Source organism: Carlito syrichta, unplaced genomic scaffold (assembly GCF_000164805.1).
Source record: "Carlito syrichta isolate Samal-C Ts95f unplaced genomic scaffold, Tarsius_syrichta-2.0.1 Scaffold302075, whole genome shotgun sequence".
NCBI classification, from domain to species: Eukaryota; Metazoa; Chordata; class Mammalia; order Primates; family Tarsiidae; genus Carlito; species Carlito syrichta.
The window spans coordinates 728,754-750,971 of record NW_007246171.1 but is presented as its reverse complement, the minus strand read 5'-3'; the positions used below and the strand labels follow the sequence as shown (position 1 = coordinate 750,971).

Sequence of the window (22,218 nt, the reverse complement as noted above, 5' to 3'; positions counted from 1 at the left end):
CGCGTGGGAGGCGGCGGCTCACTGCGTGCCTCCCGGGCGGGCGCTCGAGATGGGCTTTGGAGCAGGGCACGCGGGCGGACGGTCCCGGCCCCGCCCTTGCGCGCGCGAGCCCTGGGGCAGACGCTGCCTCGGCGGCGCCGGCTGCTCAGCTGGAGTAAGGGCGGGGCGACGCGCGCCTTCCGAATGGTCTTGCGCGCGCGGGGCGTGGCGGGATTCCTCGGCGGCGCGGGGTTGGTCGCCTTGGGGAGGGGCCTTGGGGTGGCCGTCGGGCTCTACGCGCAGGCCCGTGGGCCCCCGGAATCCCCGCTGCGTCTGCTGGATGGGTCTCTGGCCCCGCCCCGCACGTGGCATGTGAGACGACGTCCCCCCTCCCCGGAGCCTCTGGAGTGGCGCGGCTTTTTTCCAAGCGCGACTTTTGAAATGTGGGCGGAGTCCTGCCGAAATGGCGGGGGTCTCACAGCGTGCGTGTAGGCCCGCCTCCTCCTAGCCACCGGTCTCTTGGCCTTCCCAAAGTGGCCCGCACTTCACTGGCCCCGTCCTTTCCCTCCACGTGCGCCCCCCCAGCCCTCCTTCCTAGCTCATCTGCGGAGGGGAAAGGCCGCCTGGAGTGGGGATGGGGCGCCGGCGTGGCTGGCTCTCGCGGCGCGGCCCCACTCGCAGGCCTCGGGGCACCTCCTTCCCTCTGGGTCCGCGCGAGTTGCCCGAGAAAGACCCCGGTGCCGCGTACGGGCTAGTGGGACTGCGGGCAGAGGCCTGCTGTGACTTCTTGGAAGAAGCGCTTTCCGCTTTGTGGCATGGCCATGGTGGTTTTACTGCAAAGACGCGTTTGAGATGCTTGCCCTTGAACAAAACCCATCTCCAGGAAGATGTGCCACAGCTGTTCTGGGACGTCCCGCCCGAGTCCCGCCCCCGCACTGGGACTTGAGAAGCCTGACTCCGACTTAGTTTTCCATCTAGATGTCAGGCTGCTCTTGGCTGGAACACGGATGCCACACGGCCTCCTGCTGTCTGTCTCCCGGACCAGGTGGGCCGGAAAGAGCAAAAGGTGCCAGCTCGGGTCTCAGGATCCGTCCACCACCTGTTTCTCTCTCCATGGAGCTGGCCGCGGCCCGCCCAGCCACACCATTGCCTTCAGGGCGGCGGGACTTGGGGTCTGGGAAGAAGGATGGGGGAGGGAACAATTATAAAATCACCGAAAGATGATTTCCTCAGCCGAATTCTTCGTAGTGTAGCCCTGTGTTGTCTCATACGGTAGCCACTAACCGCTGCGGCTGTCAAACACTTGAAACTGAATAATTTAATTTTTACCTTCATTTAGTTTAAGTCTAAAAGTTGAAGAAGTGTACTTTTCTCTTACTTTATTTTTATGATAGGACTATTGACTTTTTTAAAAGCAACAGAATTGAGGTGTACTGTAGGTGGAAAATACACAACTGAGTTCAAAGACTTGGAATGTGCAGTATCTCATCAATTTTTATGTTGATTACATGTTAAAATGGTATTTTGGACACATTGGATTACATCAAATGTACGATTAAGATTAATTTCAACTGCTTGTTTTCTAATGTGGCTCTAAAAATATGAACTTGCTATATATGTGGCGTGCATTGGGTGAGACAGTGCTGCTGTGGCCTCACCATGTCCGTTCTTATTTCCCATTCCTTCCTTCGGCAGGGAAGTTTCTGAGGGTCTGGAAGGAGGGTCTGTACCTAACTCCTTGAACACCAAGGGAGGCGTGTCTGCCTGGGGCCCTGTGAGTGTCGGGTCCAGAGGCTCTCGCAAGGGTCCTAGAGCAGTTTCCTGTTTTGCCTATGTATTCCTCCTCCTCCTGTTAGCCTAGAAATGTCGGACCGCAAGAGTAGTACTAGCTGTAGTGCTGATGTGAATAATCGCCATCAAACCAGGTGGGGAGTATGTATATTGGTGGATTAACTTTGTTCCTGATTTAATTAGTTTATAGCACTGTGCATTCACATGCACTTATAGCCACCCACTCAAATAGCATGGTCATACATTCAAAACTTTAAAGGTAAGACCAATTTATGAAAATCCTCCAAAACACATATTTTGCTAGAATTGTTTTTACCTTTTCAATAAATGCTTATTGAATAAGTGAACTTTGTAATGTGTCAAGGAATTTACCATTAAGAAGATACATTTTGTGGGGGAATACTTTTTAACATAATACTTGATATTGATACTAAGTCTGGAAATAGTTTGCCTTATTTATAAAAAAAACCTCAGGTGGCATATAACAACCATGTGATAAAGTTATGTCAGTGGAAACAATAAAAACAAGCAGGAAAACACCACAAGTAAATTATAAACTCAGCATAGTTTCTATTGTTACTATAATATTATTACAATTTGGTTTTGAGTTCTGTAGCCAAAGCAAAATAGTACACAAGTATCTTATTATTTGGGAAGAGGAAGTCTGTCAGTTTCCCAGAGGAAGCAGAGCTCTCCTAGCACTGAGTTCTAAGAGCAGGTTTTAACTTTGAGTCACTGTCACAAGTAACATTTTAATAGCAAGTGCATCTCATATGACTGCATCATTCCACTAGTTGTTTTTACACAGAAATGAATGAGTGTGACAAATAATTTGTTTTATTTTTACAGGAAACTTGGAAGACCAAAATGAGGCACAATCAGATGTGCTGTGAGACACCACCTACTGTCACTGTTCATGTAAAATCAGGGCCAAATAGATTATATCAGCCTAAAAAAACCATGAATCTGAAGCGTCCTGTTTTTAAAGATAGTTGGCAAGCGTCTGAAAAAAGTACACACAATAACAACAAATCGAAACGCCCCAAAGGACCTTGTCTAGTTATACAGCGTCAGGAAATGACTGCTTTCTTTAAGTTATTTGGTAGGTTTAAAAAATCGTAATATTGGTAATTATAAAGGACTAAAAAAATAGAACATGAACATCTATTTTATCATTTTTGTAATAAAGAGAATGATGTTATTTTGTGTCAAATTTTCCATCTCCAACCAAATTTGTTTTTGTTTTACTTAGTCTATTATTTTATTTTATTTTGTTGGAGTTTCATTCTGTCACCCATGCTAGAGTGCAGTGACAGTCACGGCTACTGCAACCTGACCTGCTGAGCTTAATTGATCCTTCCACTTCAGCCTTCCAAGTAGCTGGAACTACAGGTGTGCACCACCACACCTGGCTAATTATTTTTACTTTTTGTAGAGACAAGGTCTTATCAAGTTGCACGGGCTGGTCTTGAACCCCTGAACTCAGGCAATCCTCTTGCCTCTACCTCCCAAAGTGCTGGAATTACAGTGTGAGCCACTGCACCCAGCCTACTTTTTCTTTAAATGCTGGGTTTTTGTTTGTCTTGCTTGCTTATGGATTAAAACTTCAGACTCATTTAGCTTTTAGACTACTTAAATCCGAGGGTCAAATGTAATTTCTGAGCAATTCAGATTCATAATGTGAGTTTTGTTTGACCTAGAGTAAAAAATACATAAAGACTCAGAGGCCGGGCGTGGACCTAAATTAAAATACTACATTAAAGACTCAGAGGCTCAGCATGGAGGCTCATGTCTGTAATCCCAGCACTTTGGGAACTCAAGGCAGGAAGATCACATGAGCCTAGGAGTTTGAGAACAACCTGGGCAATATAACAAGACCTTATCTCTACAAAAAATAAAAAATTCAGCTACGTGTAGTACGCACCAAGAGTCCCAGCTACTTGGGAGGCTAAGGAGGGTGGATCCCTTCAAACCCAGGAGTTCAAGGCTTTGGTGAGCCATGATTGCGCTACCACCCCAATGACAAAAAAAAACAAACAAAACCCTGTTGAGCTAACTGACCCAGTTTGACTGGGCCTAGGGGTTTCTCAGTACTTTCGTTGCTAAAACCAAACAAACTTAGAAGCTTAATCAACGTAGAGAAATTTCAGAATTACATTTTGGGAATATTGTTTAAAAAATTAACTGCTTTAATTTGAATCTATTTAGGTTATTAGACAGCACTACTTTGCTGATAAATTTCTTAACAAATTGGTGAAAAGAAACTTTATAGTACTGTACTTCCAGCCAAGAAAGAGATGGGATATTTTCTTGGGTTTTTTTTTTTTTTTTTTTGATGTAGGGTAATAAGGTAAACAGGTAAGATGAGAATAAGGAAGAGGATAGATGGATACTGGTAAATGTCTGTGGGAATGAATCAAGTCAAGTAGATGCCACAATCTCATAGAACCAGGTAACAGGCGTCCTTGTTTATAGAGGAAGGCCAGGTGCATTGAGGCAAATTGGTTAAGATTTAAAGAAAAGCAAAATGAAAAGATGAGATCAGAAAAAAAGAAGAAAAAGGAAAACTATGAAAGGAATATAAGTTGAAAAAGATAAAAAGATGCTCCCCCATCAGGATCTAGAACATTAATACAAGTTTCCTTTTTTTCTTTGTTAAGAAGAGAACAAAATTATTCCCTGCAAACTTTTTTAGTACCCATAACTAGTAATGAGAAATAAGAGAAAACACCTATCTCTGCCATTTTAGGTAACTTAAAAAATAGAAATGGAATTGACCAGGCAGAAAATATTCTCAAGAAATCAGTTGCTGTTATTGGAGCTTTCCATATATTTGACTACATTGCTGATAAAAATGAACATAAAGAAGTTGTGCTTCTTTATAAAATGAAAGGGGGAGCCTGGCACATTGGTGCATGCTTGTAGTTCCAGTTACTTGGGAGGCTGAAGCAGGGAGGCTTGCTTGAGCCCGGAAGTTTTAGGCCAGCCTGAGCAACGTAGTAGGACCCTGTCTCTTAAAAAACAAAAAATACATGGTTGTTCCAGGCTCGGTGGCTCAGCCTGTAATCCTGCGCCTTTGGGAGGCTGAGGTGAGTGGATTGCCTGAGCCCGTGGGTTTGAGACGCGCCTGGGCGGCGAGATCTCATCTCTACAATAAATCAAAAAATCAGCCGGGCGTGATAGCGCATGCCTGTAATTCCGGCTACTCGGAAGGCTGAGGCGGAAGGATCACCGGAGCCCAGCAGGTTGAGGCTGCGGTGGCCGGGAGCGGCCACTGCACTCCAGTCTGGGCGACAGAGTGAGACTCCAACTCAAAAAAAAAAATAGGCCAGGCATGGTGGCTTAGCCAGTAATCCCAGCACTTTGAGAGGCTGAAGCGAGAGGATTGCCTGAGCCTAGGGGTTTGAGACCAGCCTGGGCAACTTAGTGAGACCTCATCTCTACAATAAATTGCAAAAAAACCCCACAACAAACTAGTCGAGCATGGTGGCATGTATCTATAGTTCCAGCTACTTGGAAGGCTAAGGCGGAAGGATCACCTAAGTCCAGAAGGACAAGGCTGTGGTGGCCATGAATGTGCTACTGCACTCCAGCCTGGGCGACAAAAGTGAGACTCCAACTCAAAAAAAAAGGGGGGGGGGGCGATTGGAAAAAAGAAGATTTTCCAAGATTATATTCTGACCACTACTAATATATTTTGAGATGTATTTTAGCACTTTAAAATTGAAAAATTTTGAAAGAAATGTTTTGACCTACTTTCTAGATGTTATTCTTTTTTTTTTTTTTAACAATATTTGTTGATTTGTTTTAATCCTAATAGATTTTCAAGATGCTATTTATAAATAACAAATTATGAACCATTTTTATATAGATATTTTCATATGTATTTGAATAACAGAAAGTGGAACAGGGATAAATAGGAAAGAAGAAGAATTCAAAACTTAACCCTGGAACCTAAAAGGAGAAAGTAAGACATTTACAAAGCAGAGTATTTATTAAGTCATTATTTTTTAAATACTGAGTTATCTTTTATCAGATTCCATTTCTACTTAAGATTGGAGAGGGGCAAATAGCCAGCCTAGAGTTGCCCGAGACATATTTCTCAAAATGCTGTTGGAGATTCAGTAAACCAAACCTTTCTATCAGTCCCCCTCCAATCTGAGCAATGTATATGTATTTTTTTTGTTTGTTTTTTGTTGAGTAGGTGTCTCACTCTGTTGCCCAGGGTGGAGTGCAGTGGCACTCTCACAGCCACCGCAGCCTTGACCTGCTGGGCTCAGGCAATCCTCCCGCCTCAGTCTTCCAAGTAGCTGGAACCACAAGCTTGCACCACCACACCTGGCTAATTTTTTATTTATTGTAGAGATGAGTTCTCGCCAAGTTGCCCAAGCTGGTCTCAGGCAATCCTCTCACTTCTGCCTCCGAAAGTGCTGCGATTACAGGAGTAAGCCACCACTCCCGATGTGAGCTGTATATTAAGACAAGTCAGATGGGAAGACGAAGGATGTAAGTGGTAACTTTCTGTACAGTCCTCGCAGTGGTATAGACACGAAGACCTGAAAACCACACTTCAGAGGATGCTGGGTCAGCCATTTTTTGTTGGGTTCCCAAGCATTATTTCTAATCTCTTGATAAATTAGTTCATCAAAAGGAAACATTCTGTTTTTAAAAAGCCAAGTTATAGCTATCTTTTGTTGTAGATGACGATTTAATTCAAGATTTCTTGTGGATGGACTGCTGCTGTAAAATTGCAGACAAGGTAAATTTAGCACCAATATAATCAGTAGCTGGCGTTATGTAATGAGACCATTAGAGCTTTAGTGAGATCTTATACAAATTTTCTGTCTCATTAAGGTTAAGAAAAGAGCAAGCTTGCATTTCTCCATCAAAGTAGAATCTCTTGCATCAGTTTGTGTTAGCAAAAGAAAAGAGAAAAAAGAATGCTTACATGTTAATTTTTGGAATTAGTATATCTCATAGATTCAGTCTACACTTCAGGAATTGTAGGTTATTATTAATTCAATTTTAGTGACTTTAGATCCATATCTGATTGAAAACAAAAGTCAGTGTAGATTTAATATATTTCATCCAAAATTATTACCTTTTATTAGGCTGTAGAGAAAAAATATTTTGAGATTTACTTCACTAAAACAGTCTGCATTTTAATGTTTTGTAAATAGCTCAGAAAACAAATCCCAATAATTTTGTAGAGTTAAATCAGTTTAACCTGTTCTTTATTTAGGAATCAGTTTTATAAAATAATATTTAACTTACATATTAGGAACAGTGGTGTTTCTGTATTCTTTAGATTTAGTTGAACAGTTAAAATTTCAGCTTTATAAATGCCATTTTATGCCATCATATTAGAATATTCAACTTGACTGCACATTACACTTAAAATAGTGTGTCAACCAACAGAAAAAGGAATGGATAGAATGTTAGCTTAGGATATGAACATTTTAATTTCAAGCTTAAGACTGGTGGCTCATGCCAGCACTTTGGGAGGCTGAGGCGGGAGGATTGCTTGAGCCAGGAGTTTGAAAGCAGCCTGGGCAACATATCAAGACTTTGTCTCTACAAAAAAAAAAATAAATCATGGGCATGGTGGTGGGGCATGGTGGTGTGCACCTGTAGTCTCAGCTACTTGGGAGGCTGAAGAGGGAGGATCACCTGAGCCCAAGAGGTCAAGGCTGTGGTGAGCCGTGATCATGACACTGCGCTCCAGCCTAGGTAACAGAGTAAAACCTCAAAGCAAAAAAAAAAAAAAAAAAAAAATTCAACTTAAGATGACAAGAATAAAATAGAAAGCTTTAAAAATTTTTTAATTTCATTTTGGAAAATTTCAAACATACCCAACTTTAGGTAGAAAGAACAGGACCAAAGACTCTCCACATGCCTCTCGTCTGGCTACAACAGATCTTCACCTGATGGCCACTCTTGTTTCTCTAGCTCCTCTCACCAAAGACTGGACTGTTTGAAAGCACATCCCAGGCATCCTAACATTTTACCCTTAATATTTCATAATGTATCTCTAAAAGTAAGCGGTCTTTTAAAACATAATTACAATGTCACAAACACTTTTAATGTCAAACGTCCAATTATGTGGAGTTGCGAAGTTTTAAACTTGACAGTTTGTTTGTTTGTTTGTTTTTGCTTTTGTTTTTTGAGGCAGACTGGAGTGCAGGGGCACGCTCATGGACACCGCAGCCTCAACCTGCTGGGCTCAGGCAATCCTCCCACCTCAGCCTTCCAAATAGCTGGAACCATAAGCATGCTCCACCACGTCCAGCTAATTTTTTTGATTTATTGTAGAGATGAGGTCTCTCCAAGTTGCCCAGGCTGGTCTTGAACCCCTGGGTTCAGGCAATCCTCTCGCCTCCGCCTTCCAAAGTGCTGGGATGACAGGCATGAGCCACCACACCCGGCTGAACTTGACAGTTTTAGGGTGCATCCAAATTATTGGACAGTAGGGGGCAGTGTTTGAAAAGTAACAAGCCAGGAGTTCTGTATCTAAACTGTCTCAGGAGTACTTTACTGAAAAGTGCCTTGGATACTTGGAATCACCTTTGGGGCAAATCCTGTTATAATAGGATGAATAAGTGTTTTATGAGTGAGAATCTGAAGCATTAAAAATATAACTTAGCCGGGCTCGGTGGCTCAGCCTGTAATCCCGCGCCTTTGGGAGGCTGAGGTGAGTGAATTGCCTGAGCCCGCGGGTTCGAGACCCGTCTGGGCAGCGAGACCTCATCTCTACAATAAATAAAAAAATCAGCCGGGCGTGGTAGCGCATGCCTGTAGTTCCAGCTACTTGGAAGGCTGAGGCGGAAGGATCGCCGGAGCCCAGCAGGTCCAGGCTGCGGTGGCCGGGAGCGGCCACTGCACTCCAGTCTGGGCGACAGAGTGAGACTCCAACTCAAAAGAAAAAAATAATAATAATAATAATAATATAACTTGTTTTTCATTTGAACTGTCATAATCTAGTGTATGTTCTGTTAGGCTAGATGCATAATGTAGCTTTCTAATAATAGATTTAAAAAACATTTTCCCCATGAAAATAGAGCCAGATTATTCTAATTTCTGGAGTCATTTTTTAAAGTTGTGTTAAAAAGTAAGTATGGATGTCTGTAACTAACTCAAAGGATCCATAAAAAGTTATGTGTACATCTACACACAAATAGAGGTATCAAATGTGAGAAAATACTGACAATTGGTGAATCTAAGTGAAGGATGTGTGATTATTCATTTTACTGTTATTTCAACTTCTGTATAGGTTTGAAATTTAAATTAGAAAAAAATGAAGTTTTAGCTCAAAAACCTTGTCTAGAGTTACTCAAGACACATTTCTCAAAGTGCTCTTGGACCTTCTGTAAACCATTCTAGTTGATCTTAATAATGATAAACAGTAGATAGCTATTTTTGACTGTTCACATGGATTACAGGAAATCGAAAATAAGTACACAAATGGTAATTCTACAGTAAGGAGAAATAATACTTTGTTGTTTTAACTTATTAATAAAAAGCATTTTAAGTTAACTATTTTAAAGCAGTTTTATTTATGAAAGCAAAACATTAATATTAATTTTTAACTTTTTTCCATGTAGTATCTTTTGGCTATGACCTTTGTTTATTTCAAGAGAGCTAAATTTACTATAAGTGAGCATACCAGGATAAATTTCTTTATTGCTCTGTAAGTATACTTTCAACTAAGTGATTTTTGTGTTATTTATAATATACACGATACCTTATTATAAACCTATAAACCAAGGCTGTTTAAAATGTTACTGATGAGGAAACAGACTTAGGAAGATTAATTACTTTCCAAGATCATACTGGTAAGCAGTAAAGCTGGGGTGCAGATTCAGGTGTGGTTTACCATGACTAAATTCAGTCACTGACCACGAAGTTAAATTGCTCATTACATTTCTCATTATCGTATTATATGTGGACGTGGATGCAACTTTGTAGTTTTTTCACCTGACGAAGCATAAACCAAAAGGAGCTTTAGTTTAAATCTTACTAGATGCCTGAAATTAAATTTTTTTCACGTGTTTGTGAGGTTATTAGCAGTAAAGCACTACTCATTTATCCAAGATAGTTGTCTAGTTACACTGTCTTTGTGTTATAAGCTCCATAGTAAACACAAACTATAATTTTCATTCTGTGTCATACTTTTTATGTAGCCTCTCGTTAAATATATTCTCAGTTAGCCACAGTTCTTTCCTGAATAGTCTGTTGATAGGTCCTTTCTATGTATTCTGAGAACACTCTGAACAGCTATTATCATTCTTCCATACTCTCCTTTACAGTTATCTGTTTCATACTTACTTGCCTCCTCTGTTGAATTGTAGTCTTCTTATTGGCAAGGAATGTGCATCTTCTTATTTCATCTTCCAGTGACTAACATAGGAGGTTTTTAATTCTTTATTAGACATATTTAACTATTATGCAAAAGAAGTGGACGCAACATCAAGGAAATCTGACAGTCTCAAATTAGAGGACAACATGGATACAACACAGAGATTTTGTCATATTGAGCCTAAAACAGTTCATCATGAGTAGAATCATGGTGTGGTGATGTGACACCATGGAACACGACAGATATTTTAGTTGGCTAGTACATAAGGAGTCGACCTTGGGCTCAATTTGCCCATGTTAAGAGCTACCGTGGAAACTAAAGACATTACTATCATTTCACAGAGGATATGATTTGGCCCATAATAGATAACCGAATGGGCTTTTACAATGAAGTGCTTTATAATAAGGTAATATTAAAGTATGCAGTTATGATAAGGGAGAGTAGTAGATGTTCATTTTATATTACTGTAACTGGAATGTACACATGCACATGCTTAAAAAGAAGGGATACAATTAAAAGTAAGTTTTTTTCCTCTCTCAGACCTTGGTCTCCCTTTTCAAAGACAAGTTAACCGTTTCATGTGTATCTGCCAAGAAATAATTTTCTGTACATGGATCAGTATGTACATGTATTACATAAATGGAAGTATACTACACACACTCTTCTGTGCTTTTAATTTTTTAATGTGAAATATGTACAAAAGCACATGGAATGTGTGTGCATGTGTGGAAGAATAAAATTAAAGCAGATATCTGGGTACCTGTGTCTCAGCTTAAGAAGAGAGCATTGCCAGAATCTTAGAGGCTCCCAGAATAGTTTTCCAATCAAACCGACCTCCTTCCCTTCCACAGTAATCACTTTCTTGCTCTTCTTTATTCTAATTATGCAACTCAAAATAATACATTACTTGGTTTTTCTTGTCTTTAGCTCCATAAGAGAATCATGTGTGCTGTCATTCTGTGCATTCCTTCTTTTGCTTTTATAATGTTATGACTTCCAGATTCATTGATATTGATATGTGTAGCTATAGTTAATTTTCACAACTGAGTAATTCTATCATTGCTTATAGTTTTGAATTTTTTACTGTAATTTAAGTGCTGTTTGCCTCCTTTTTTTTCCTGTTTCTTCTTTCCCTTCCATTCTTATCTTGTTTTTATTTGAAGTGTTTTGACATCTTTTTTCCTCTGCTTGTTTGGAGAGGATACAAGCTATATCCTTTGAGCAATTACCTGTCATGTGTCTCATAAGAACCTTAAGCATTTTCTCTCTAATCACCTCCAATGCAGTTAATATTCCCTTGTTTTGCAATTATGTTGTTCAGCACGATGACCTCCAGCAAGTTAGACAGCAAGTATGATTGTTTTAGACATTTAACATTTGTTGAGATTTGCCCACATATTTATATCTTTGTTTAACATTCCTTCTTGCATCTCAGGAATTCACTTGAGATCATTTGCTGTCCTTTCTGGCTTCTTTTAAAACCTTTTTCTGGCCAGGCCCATGGCTCAGCCTGTAATCCCAGCACTTTGGGAGGCCGAGGCAAGTGGATTGCCTGAGCCCGCAGGTTCAAGACCAGCCTGGGCAACTTGGCGAGACCTCATCTCTACAATAATTCAAAAAATTAACCGGGTGTGGAAGTGCGCACCAGTAGTTCAGCTACTTGGAAGGTTGAGGCGGAAGGATTGCCGGAGCCCAGCGGGTAAACTCTGGGGTAGGTGAGTGTGCCACTGCACTTCAGCCTGGGCGACGGAGTGAGACTCCAATTAAAACAAAAACCCAAAAAACCTTTTTCTTAGGCCAGGCACAGTGGCTCAGGCCTATAATCCCAGCACTTTGGGAGGCCAAAGTGAGAGGACTGCTTGAGCCCATGGGTTCGAGACCAGCCTGGAGAATTTGACAAGACCTCATCTCTACATTAAATCAAAAAATTAGCCAGGCATGGTGGCGCATGCCTGTGGTTCCAGCTACTTGGAAGACTGAAGTGGAAGGATCACCTGAGCCCAGCAGGTTAAGGGTACGGTGACCGTGAGCGTACAACTGCACTCCAACCTGGATGACAGAGTGAGGCTCCAACTCAAAAAAATAAAAAATAAAAGCTTTAACTTTTATCTTTGGTGTTTAGAGCTGGTTTCTTTTTTATGACCTGCTTGGAATTTGATAAACTTCCTGGATTTGAAGATTGAAGTCTGACAGACAACTCCTAGAGAACTTTAGTCTCTGCAAATGTCCCTCCTCATCCACTCTACTATCTCCTTTTTGAAACCAATTAAATATATTGTACCTCACTCTGTGACCCAGAGTGGAATGCAGTGACATGCTCACCCCCACCACAGCCTTCACCTGCTGGCTTAGGCGATCCTTCCAAGTAGCTGGAATCACAGGAATGAGCCACCACACCCAACTAATTTTTTTTTTTTTAATTATAGAGATGAGATCTTGCCAAGTTGCCCATACTGGTTTTGAACTCCTGGGCTCAGGCAGTCCTCTCACTTCCACCTTCCAAAATGCTGGGCTGACAGGTGTGAGCCTGGCTTCGATAATTTATTTCGATTTATCTTTCAGTTCACTGATCTGATTTTCAACTTTTGTTTGGTATGCTAATTAATTTCATTGTAAAATTTTCATATATAGACATTCTATTTTCTTGTTTGTTAAATATACCTATGCTCTTATATTATCAAGCTTTTAATTTTTTTACACATAATGGACATAGTTACTTATATATTCTACGTGTACTAATACCAGTATCTTCAGACTTCAGAGTCTGTTTCTGCTCATGGTGCCTTGTTCCCTTATGTATGCTGCAATATTTTTATTGTAAGTTGCCCATTTTTCTTGGAAAGTCATCTGTAGGGCTTGCATTATTTCTGATGAGAAATCTGCTCTATTCTTGTTTTTGTTCTTATGTTATCTAATATGTTCTTTTTCCTCCTTTAGGATTTTTTTCTTTAGTACTGGTTTTGAACAATTTGATTAGGATGTACCTTGGTTTAATTTTCTTTATGCTTCTTGTGCTTTGAGGTTTATTGAGTTTATTTGTGGGTTATAGTTTTCATCAAATTTCAAAATCTTTCAGTTGTTGTTCCTGCAAATATTTTTCTGTCTACCTCTGCCCTTCAGAGACTCCAATTTCACCTTTATTAATAGGTTTCTTGAAGTTGTCCCACATCTAGTTGATGCTTTGTTTATGATTTTTGTTTCTTTTTTCTGTTTCATTTTGTATGTTTCTAACTCTGTGTCTTCAATTCATCAAATCATCTACAGCATTTAATCTGTCATTAATTCTGTTCTGTGTATTTTTCATTGCAGGCATTGTAGTTTTTATCTCTAGAAGTACATTTTCAATACGTCCACTTAAGTTTTGAACATATAGAATAGTTATAACAGTTTTAATGTCCCTGTCTGTTATGCCTACCAGCCGTGTCTAATTTTTGGGTTGGTTTTCATTGAATATGATCCGTACTATGAGTAGTGTTTTCCTGCTTCTCTGCATGCCTTATCCCTCTAAGGTATTCGGCAGAATACTGAGCTTCATATGTGTGTAAGGAAAGTATCTGAGTCTGAGGAAAAAGGGTAAGAAAAGAGTAGGGGAAACAGTGCCTGCCATTCACATAGGGCTGGAAATAGTGCCTGATCCCACTAACCAGACTGGAAAGACTCGGAATTCCTGGAGTACTGGGAAGAGTGCTCAGGAAGGTTGACCCTTAGTAGTGGGGGATGATTAGCTCTAGACTGGACATTGCCACCAGAGAAAGCATAAAGGCCACAATTGGAAGGGTCAGACTACCTGCATCCCAGAACAAAGCTTGGGATTTATAGGAACTGCACCTCTATTTTTTATTTGCATTTCTTTAATTATAGGTAAGGCTAAACATCTTTCATATATTTATGAGCCATTTCTTTGTGTGTTTCTGTGTGTGTGTGTATGTGTATTACCTGTTTTTGTCTTTTACCCATTTCTTTTTTTGGGTTGTTGGTCTTTGTTAGGTATCTGGCTAATACAGTTGAAGAAGATGAAGAGGAATCCAAGTATGAAATTTTTCCATGGGCTTTAGGGAAAAATTGGAGAAAATTGTTCCCTAATTTCTTAAAGTTAAGGGACCAACTCTGGGATAGAATTGACTGTAGGGCTATTGTAAGCAGGCGATGCTGTGAGGAGGTAAGGATTTTTAAATACTTTATGTAATCTTTGCTTTCTGTTTATCTAATTCTCCTTGTTTTTTAATGCGCTGCTCCTGTTTTGCACTTTTACAAAATATGTAGGGTAAACCATTTTCCTTGATCATTACCATGATATACAACCTGTGTATTAAAATGTTTTAATTTTAATTTTGTATCACTATAATTAAAGATAGTAAGTTCTGTTTTTTAGAGTAGCCTGCTTCTGTGGTATTCTTAGTTTAGTGTGTATCTTTTGTCTAAAGGATCACCAATATATTGGAAAGGAGTGATGTGAACATACCAGACTATCTTAGTGAGGATAGTAATAACACTGGAGTTGAACAACAATTTCCCCTAAATAAACTATGTGAAATTTCAGGTTCCCGAAATTGAAATACCAATAGCATGGTACATAATTTAAATAAATTTAAATATTTTTTTAAACCATGGCTCTTTTCATATGGACATATTAAGTTTCATTGATGTCAAATTTTATTAAGATTTAGTTTCCATCAGGAAACTAAAAACTTAATCATTTTATCAAATGTTCTGGTTTTTAATAAAGTTAATATTTCAAGCTAGAGAAAAATTCTAGAGTAGATAATTAAATTGAAAGCAGTGGTCACTGTAAGCTCTAGTACTAGTTCAGAAAAGTTTGCTAAATGTAGGATGGATAATGCTGTAAATAAATGAGAATCTATCCAGTTAAATGACTACAGGCCAAAAGAGCCAGTTAGTGGATTAGTGTCAAACTTGAGGGAGGACTTGAGTGATGTGTCACAGATTTCTGCCCAGAACTAACCTTGTTAATTATATTCATATTTGTGGATTAAACTTAATTAAGAGGATTGTTGACTATTGGGGAACGTGCAAGGATTCAGAAGTAACGTAGAGGATTATACAGCAGGCCAAGTATTTACAAGATTAATTCAATAGAAAAAGGTGAAAAGTTGGGCGTATAAAGGCCTCCCCAAATTGATGGATCCTCATTAAAGTATTCAAACTTGGAGAATTCCAATTATAGAACATTGGAAGAGTCCTACATTGTCACTGTTTTTGTCACTACTTCCTAGTGGATAGTTTGTGCACCTGTTGCCATCCTTGGAAGTGGCAGGGCTGTGTTTGAGCACTCTGGTGTTTTTCAAAGTAAATTCTTCACACCCTTTAGGACATTCAGCTAAGGGCACAGAGGAGGACCAGGAGCAAGAAGCTGGGACCAGTGGTGGCTAATCTCATGGCAGACTGCCCACCCATGCTCAGGACACAGTGGCTGGCACCTGCACTGCAACTGTGTCACTATACACGACTGGGGCTGCTGGCACTGACTACAAAAGGGCCAAAGAGAAGGATGTGGCTTACTAACAAGCATGTGAAAGACAACAAAGTTTCAGACAGCTGTCAGCTCAGTTACATAATGGGATGCAGAGAGAAGTTTACTCTCAGGTGACAGAGAAGACGAGGCCGTCATCAGATTACACCTACAACACTGTGTCTGGTTGTGCATACCACACTCAAGAACAGACCAACAGCTGTCTCCAGGGAGAACAACCAGAATAGGGCCGGGTCGCAGAAGGAAAGTGTCATATGCGGAATACTCAAAAGGATCCAGGATGTCTAGTAGGAAGAAAGCTTGCTAGCCGCTTTCAGATATTCACAGGATCACAGTGGAGCACAAAATATATTTGATTTGCCTTTTTTTTTTTTTGGCTATAAAGCAGAGAACTAAGATCTGTAGATGGATAAAATAGCTCAACATTCAGAATGTTATTCTAATGACCCTGAAGATGAGATGGACTCTTCTAAAGGCAATGATTCCCATCACTGGTGATCGTATAAAAACAAGCTTCTAGTCACAGGAGATTCATGCTCTAGAGAAGTCATTAAACTAGATTGCCACTAATGTTTCTACAGACTCTTTATTTTGCGTGTGCAAAGTTATAAAAAAACTTCATCCTCCAGCTACCACTACATGGCTCTGTCACCTTATAACTACTTGAAGAGCTATCTCTATCTGTCTCCACTTCCTTTCCTTCGAGGCTTCTTGAACCGGGTATACAAAATCTTGTCATTCCATAGAAACTTGTTAAGGCACAAGATGTCTCTGCATTGCCAAATCCAAAGGTTAGTCCTAAGTCCTCATCTCAGCAGCAGCATTTGACAGTCCCTCATTTCTCCCAAAAAACACTCTCTTGATTTTGAGGATACCAGGGTTTTTTTTAAAGTGACTTTTGCCAGTTCCTTTTCACCTCACCAACTTCATCAGAGTGCCACAGAGCTCAGTCATAGGACGTCTTCTCTTCTCTGCAGATATTACTAGTGCTCTCATTCACTCTCAAGGCCTTGCCATGGACAATGAACAGATCTCTCCCAATTCCAGATCTGCCTATCAAATTGCCTCTGGATTTTTTTTTTTTTTTTTTTTTTGTCTAATTGGTATCTCAAACTTAGCATGCCCAAAACTGAACTTCTAATTCCCTTACACAGATCTCCAAACCTGCTCCTCCTGAGGCCTTCCCTCATGTTACTAAATAGCAACTCCTTCCCTTTAGTTGCTCAGGCCAAAATCTGCTCCCCTTGACTCTTTTTTTCACACCCATACCTTGAAAAAATATGCAGCATCCTACCTTTTCCCACCAACTTCACCATTAACACTCTACTTTTATTATCATCTCTTGTTCATCTCCTTGCTCACTACCCCCCAGCTGCACCGGCCTCCTGGCTGCTCCTCAGACATCCCTGGCACACTCTTCTCTGAGGGCCTTTGCACTTGCCCTTCCTGTGACCTGGAAGGCCTTTGCCCCAGAGAGCAGTGTGCTTCCCTTCCTAGCTAAATGTCACCTTAGGCCTTTTCTTATCACCTTATGTAAAGTAGTATCTCCCTCTGTGGAAGAGAATTGAAGTGTCCAGAAATAAACTCTCACAATTATGTTCAACTGAATTTTGACAAGGGTGCCAAGAAAATTCAGTGAGGAAAGTAGAGTCTTTTCAATAAATGGTGCTGGGACAACTGGATATCTACTTGCGAAAGAATGAAGTCTGACCCCTACTTTGCACCATATATTAACACTAATTCAAAATGGATCAAAGACCTAAATGTGAGGGTCAAAACCATAACACTCTTAGAAGAAAATATCGGGGTAAACCTTCATGACCTCGAATTAGGTTTCTTAGATAAGAGACCAAAAGCAACAAAAGAAAATATAAAGTGGACATCAAAATTAAAACCTTTTGTCCTTCAAAGGACACCAAGTGGAGAGACAGCCCACAAAATGGGAGATAATTTTTATGTTTTCTATTTGATAAGGGACTTGTATCATTAAGAGAATCCAGTTAAAAAGTTGGCAGTGGATCCAAATAGACATTTCTCCAAAGAAGATAAACAAATTTCAAAACACATGAAAAGACATTCTTTGACATTAGCAATGATGTTGCTGATAGAATACCCCAAATGAAAACTGTACCCACACAAAAACTTGTACATGAATGTTCATAGCATTATTCATAGTAGCCAAATGTGGAAACACCTCACATGTCCACCAACTGATGAATGGATAAACAAAATAGGGTATTTGCCGTACAATGAAATATTAGTTCGTGATTAAAAGGAATGAAGAACCTGGTACAAACTGGATGAATCCAGTCACAAAGGACCACATACTGTGTGATTCCGTTTATGTAAAATGTCCAGAATAGACACATTCAAGGAGATAGAAAGTAGATTAGTAGTTACCAAGGGCCGAGAGGAGGGAGAAGTGGGGTGTGACTTCTTTCTTTATGGGATGATGAAAATGTCACAGAATTGATTGTGGTGATGGCTGTGCAACTCTGATTATATTCAATGTCATTGAATAGTACTTTTTTTTTTAGTCGAAGTCTCATTCTGTTGCCCAGGCTGGAGTGCAGTGGCACGCTCACAGTCACCACAGCCTCAGCCGACTGGGCTCAGGTGAGCCTTCCGTCTCAGCCTTTCAAGTAACTGGAACCACAGGCTTGTGCCACCACGCTCGGCTAACTTTTTGATTTATTATAGAGACAATGTTTCACCAAGTTGGTCAGGGCTGGTCTCAAACTCCTGAACTCAGGCGGTTCTCTCACCTCTGCCTCCCAAAGTGCTGGGATTACAGGCGTGAGCCACCACACCTGAAGAACATGAATTGTACATTTTAAATGGGTGATGGTGTTTGAATTATATCTGAAGGCTATTAAAATAAGAAATAGCACTATTTATTACACAATTACGCTGTATTACCTTTCTCAGATCCCATTTTCTTCATAGCACTAAACCACCATATAATATACCCTTTTATTTTATTTTTTTTACTATTTATCTTGCTAATGTTTATTTTCCTCAACTATAAAATAAATTCCAAGAGGGCAGAGTATTTTGTTCTTATTGTATCTTCCAGTGCCTAGAACAGTGCCTGGCACATAGTAGGTACTCTAAATATTTCCTGACTGATAAAATGAAGGATTAAAGTTTCCAATTCTTTTCCGTACCTTCTTATCCATGAGATAGAAAAACAGTAAACTTTAGGTTAATCCTTCACCGAGTTCTCTTTGCGTTGTTCCTTATTCCACTGGTGAACACACAAGCTGCTATTTGGCTGCTTCAAACACCAAGTACATTTGAATCATGTTGATGTGTAGGAAAGGCAACTACCCAATAGGTTTTATCTGTTCTCTTAGATGTTCATTGGACAGTTAATCTATGAGTGACACACCAAGTGCAGTGCTGGGGAAGCTTATTATAAAGAATTATTATATCACCCCATTCCCATTGCTGAAGCAGCAAGACAAGCTTGTTGGAAATTCAAGTATTCTGTGCATTGAAAGCCTGGTAGTGACCTTCCACCAGACAAAACATTTCTTTAGTCTGATATCCTAAAATAAACCCGAGTTAACATAGTAGCTGCAAACTGGCTTATGATAATAATACTTTATGTTTACATAGAGCTTTACAGATTATAAATATTTTTACATAAGTTGTCACACATACCTGTGAGGGTGGTGGCACTCTCATCTTGCAGCTGATGAAACTGAGGACTAAGGAGGTGGGGCTGCCTCAAGAATGTGTAAGTGGCAGAGCCAGAACTTGACTTCACATCTGATGTCTTCCCAGTGTTGTTTTCTCTGTGACATCAGCTGCTGTATAATTCTCTCATATCAGTTAGTTTAGAAAATGCATTTATCTTATTTTGTCAGGGGAATTAAATAGCCTAATTATTCTTTCCATTTCACAGATGAAACTGTGTCTTAGAAAGATTGTGTCTTGTCCAAGCCATCAAGTCACTAAATGGTAGACCCCGCATACTTAAACTCAGCACTCTTTCTGTTATACACCACTGTCAAAAGAAGGAACGAACATATGTGATCCTTTCAGATCATGGATTTTATATGTCTCTTTTCTAACTCTGGCTGCACAGATGCTAGAAACCGAACATTATTTTTAACCATATCGACTCTACTGCATTTTATTCCTGGTGTGTCTGCTTTCCCCCTCTAGTCCAATTTTCTCTTTTAGGTTCCAGCTCAGTGAACTTTTTTTCTCTTTTTGTCAGCTGCTTCATCCTTGTTTAGAAAGAGGTGGGTATGATTAAACTGAACTATAGATATTGGCTTCTCCAGAAAAGGTAGACTATTTCTCTACTTTGATTTTGTTATCTTCTTATGAGAAGATTACCTTTTTTGACATCAGCTCCTTTGAGGTGGAATTTATTTACATTGGTGATGGATTAATTTCTAGACTTACAGATCAGGGAGGATGCCTACTGAATGAGAGTCAGACTACATTTCCAGTCCCTTCCATGCACCATGGAGGGAAACAATGTAACCAAGTTTTTCTCTTCCTGTGTACTCTGGAAGAGATGCCACAGTATCATCATAGTTGTGTTCTCCTTTAACTGTGATTTGATCCAGATTAGGAATTTAGAAAGCAGTGATGTAATTAATATAAGCAGTGTGTTTGGACAGAGTAATCCAATGCCAGAATGCAGAAGAGACCCTATAGGGAATGCACAAGGATGTGCACAAGACAGCAGTACTGAAGAACATGAAATCAGTGTTAGAAAGGTTACGCAACTATAGTTCATCACTTGGTGACCAGTTGAATATAGGGTGTATGTATGGGAGAGGGAGTTGTCAGCTTCAAGTCTGTGACAGGAAGGATAGTGGATTCCACAATGGAAATAGGGAAGACTATGGAAGAAAGCTGGCTTATTGGAAAGACAAGGAATTTGGTATTTAAACATGAATAAGGTGATAATGATAACTAAATGAATGGTCAGCAGGTATGGTTAGGTGGGGCATCACGTATAAGTGATGTTGAAAGCTTAGTATATGTAAGAAATTCAAGGTGAAAGTCATGTTAATACTTTTTAATAAGTTGCCAGGTATTGTTCTCAATACTGCACATGTATTAATAACTCTCACAATAATTCTTAAACCTAGCTAGGTAAACCCAAATAAGGAAACTAGGGCACAGAGAGGTTAGGTGACTTCTCCAAGGACACACATGAATAAAGCAGCACACTCAGTATTCAAACCTAAGCAGATCAGTGTTTTGTTTTTTCTTTTTGTACCCATCTCCTGGCTGGAGTGGGGAGAAGCTGACCGGGTTGGTTTTGACAGTCAGTGCTCTTAACACCTGTACTGAACTACTTCTTGAGATCACAGACAGAGTATAGGTAGAGAAAAACAGGGCCAAGTGTCAGATTTTAGGAGCACCCACCAAAGGCACCCCCCAAAAATCAAGCATGACAGAAGATAAAGTTAAGGATGATGTTTCCAGTAGTTCTCAGAGACTTAAGTCACTTTCTTAGAATCAGCATTGGGAGACTGAAAGTGCCCAGTTTTCTCATAATAAGATACCTTGTGGCCCAGAAAGTTACATAATGTGCCCAAGGTCATAGTACCAATACAATTACAACCAAAATCCAGCTCTCTTGACTCTGGTACAGTTTTATTTTTAATTCACAATAACATTCTAATTTTATGATGTGCATATAGAGTATATGTAGATACATTAAACAGTAATCAAGTGCAGGTGAGTGTGCGTCTAGCTGGGTTAGCAGGTGGAAAGACTATGATGCCTAGCTTACAGCAAAAGAGCAGTGTGCTAGACTTTCCAGGTTATGCCCCTTGCTTCCTTCTTCCTCTGCTCTTCTCGTGACTCTGCTATGGATTTCTATACAAGTCACGCAGTTGAAGGTTCATGATGTTAATGACCGCTAATGCTTCATTACTTCCATTTGTCATTAAAGATGGTGGATCTCGGAGGCCATTGCCTTGCTTAGCTATGTTGTGGCCATGTACTCTTTGAGCTATGGCCAGGCCGTATTTCTTGGCTTTGGCTTCCTTCCCTACCTGGGGAGGGGAATCTCCTCTTTCTCTCTCATTTACTTTCTAAATAAACTACTATATTTTCTAATCTAAAAAAAATGATGAATCTCAGTACGAGACACTTAACATGCTAACAGCCCCCAAGGTGGTGTTAGCAATAAGGAACACCTGAAAGCTGGAATGTTTAGAAGGCTAGGACTTGGGCAGAGTCTTGAGGGAAAAATGACCCTAAGACGGAGGAGAGGACCCTCCAGACATCGGGAATCGAGATAATAGAAGCAGTGAGGAAAAACAGTGTATAAATACGGAAGAAACAAGAAATTCGAACACTCTCCTCTTCTCGCCTTAGGAAGCTTTGAACCTAGTTTTTCATTCTTACAGAAATGATTTCAGTTGGCGTTAACATTTTTATTTACTTACACTTTTTAAATATGTTAATTTGTTATATGTCTTCAGTTGAAAACCTCTGAAGGATTTAGAAAGCAAATTATTAAATAGATCAAATCCTAAAATATACTTTAAAAATTAATACAGGACCGGGCACAGTGGCTCAAGCTTGTAATCTCAGCACTTTGGGAGGCCAAGGCAAGAGG

General features: G+C 40.0%; 1 protein-coding gene across 3 annotated transcripts in view; it reads left to right on the top strand.

The window, feature by feature from the left end:
• The first annotated feature begins 2,622 nt into the window (after positions 1-2,622).
• SPDYA (speedy/RINGO cell cycle regulator family member A) overlaps positions 2,623-22,218 on the top strand; it is a 29,665-nt gene continuing 10,069 nt past the window's right edge. For all 3 annotated transcript variants that reach the window (XM_008055998.2, XM_008055999.2, XM_008055997.2), the window contains exons 1-4: positions 2,623-2,872; positions 6,471-6,529; positions 9,372-9,457; positions 14,114-14,285. In XM_008055998.2, coding sequence (XP_008054189.1) covers positions 2,638-2,872; positions 6,471-6,529; positions 9,372-9,457; positions 14,114-14,285 — 552 coding nt within the window. In that variant the 5' untranslated portion in view covers positions 2,623-2,637. The remainder of the gene's footprint in view (positions 2,873-6,470; positions 6,530-9,371; positions 9,458-14,113; positions 14,286-22,218) is intronic.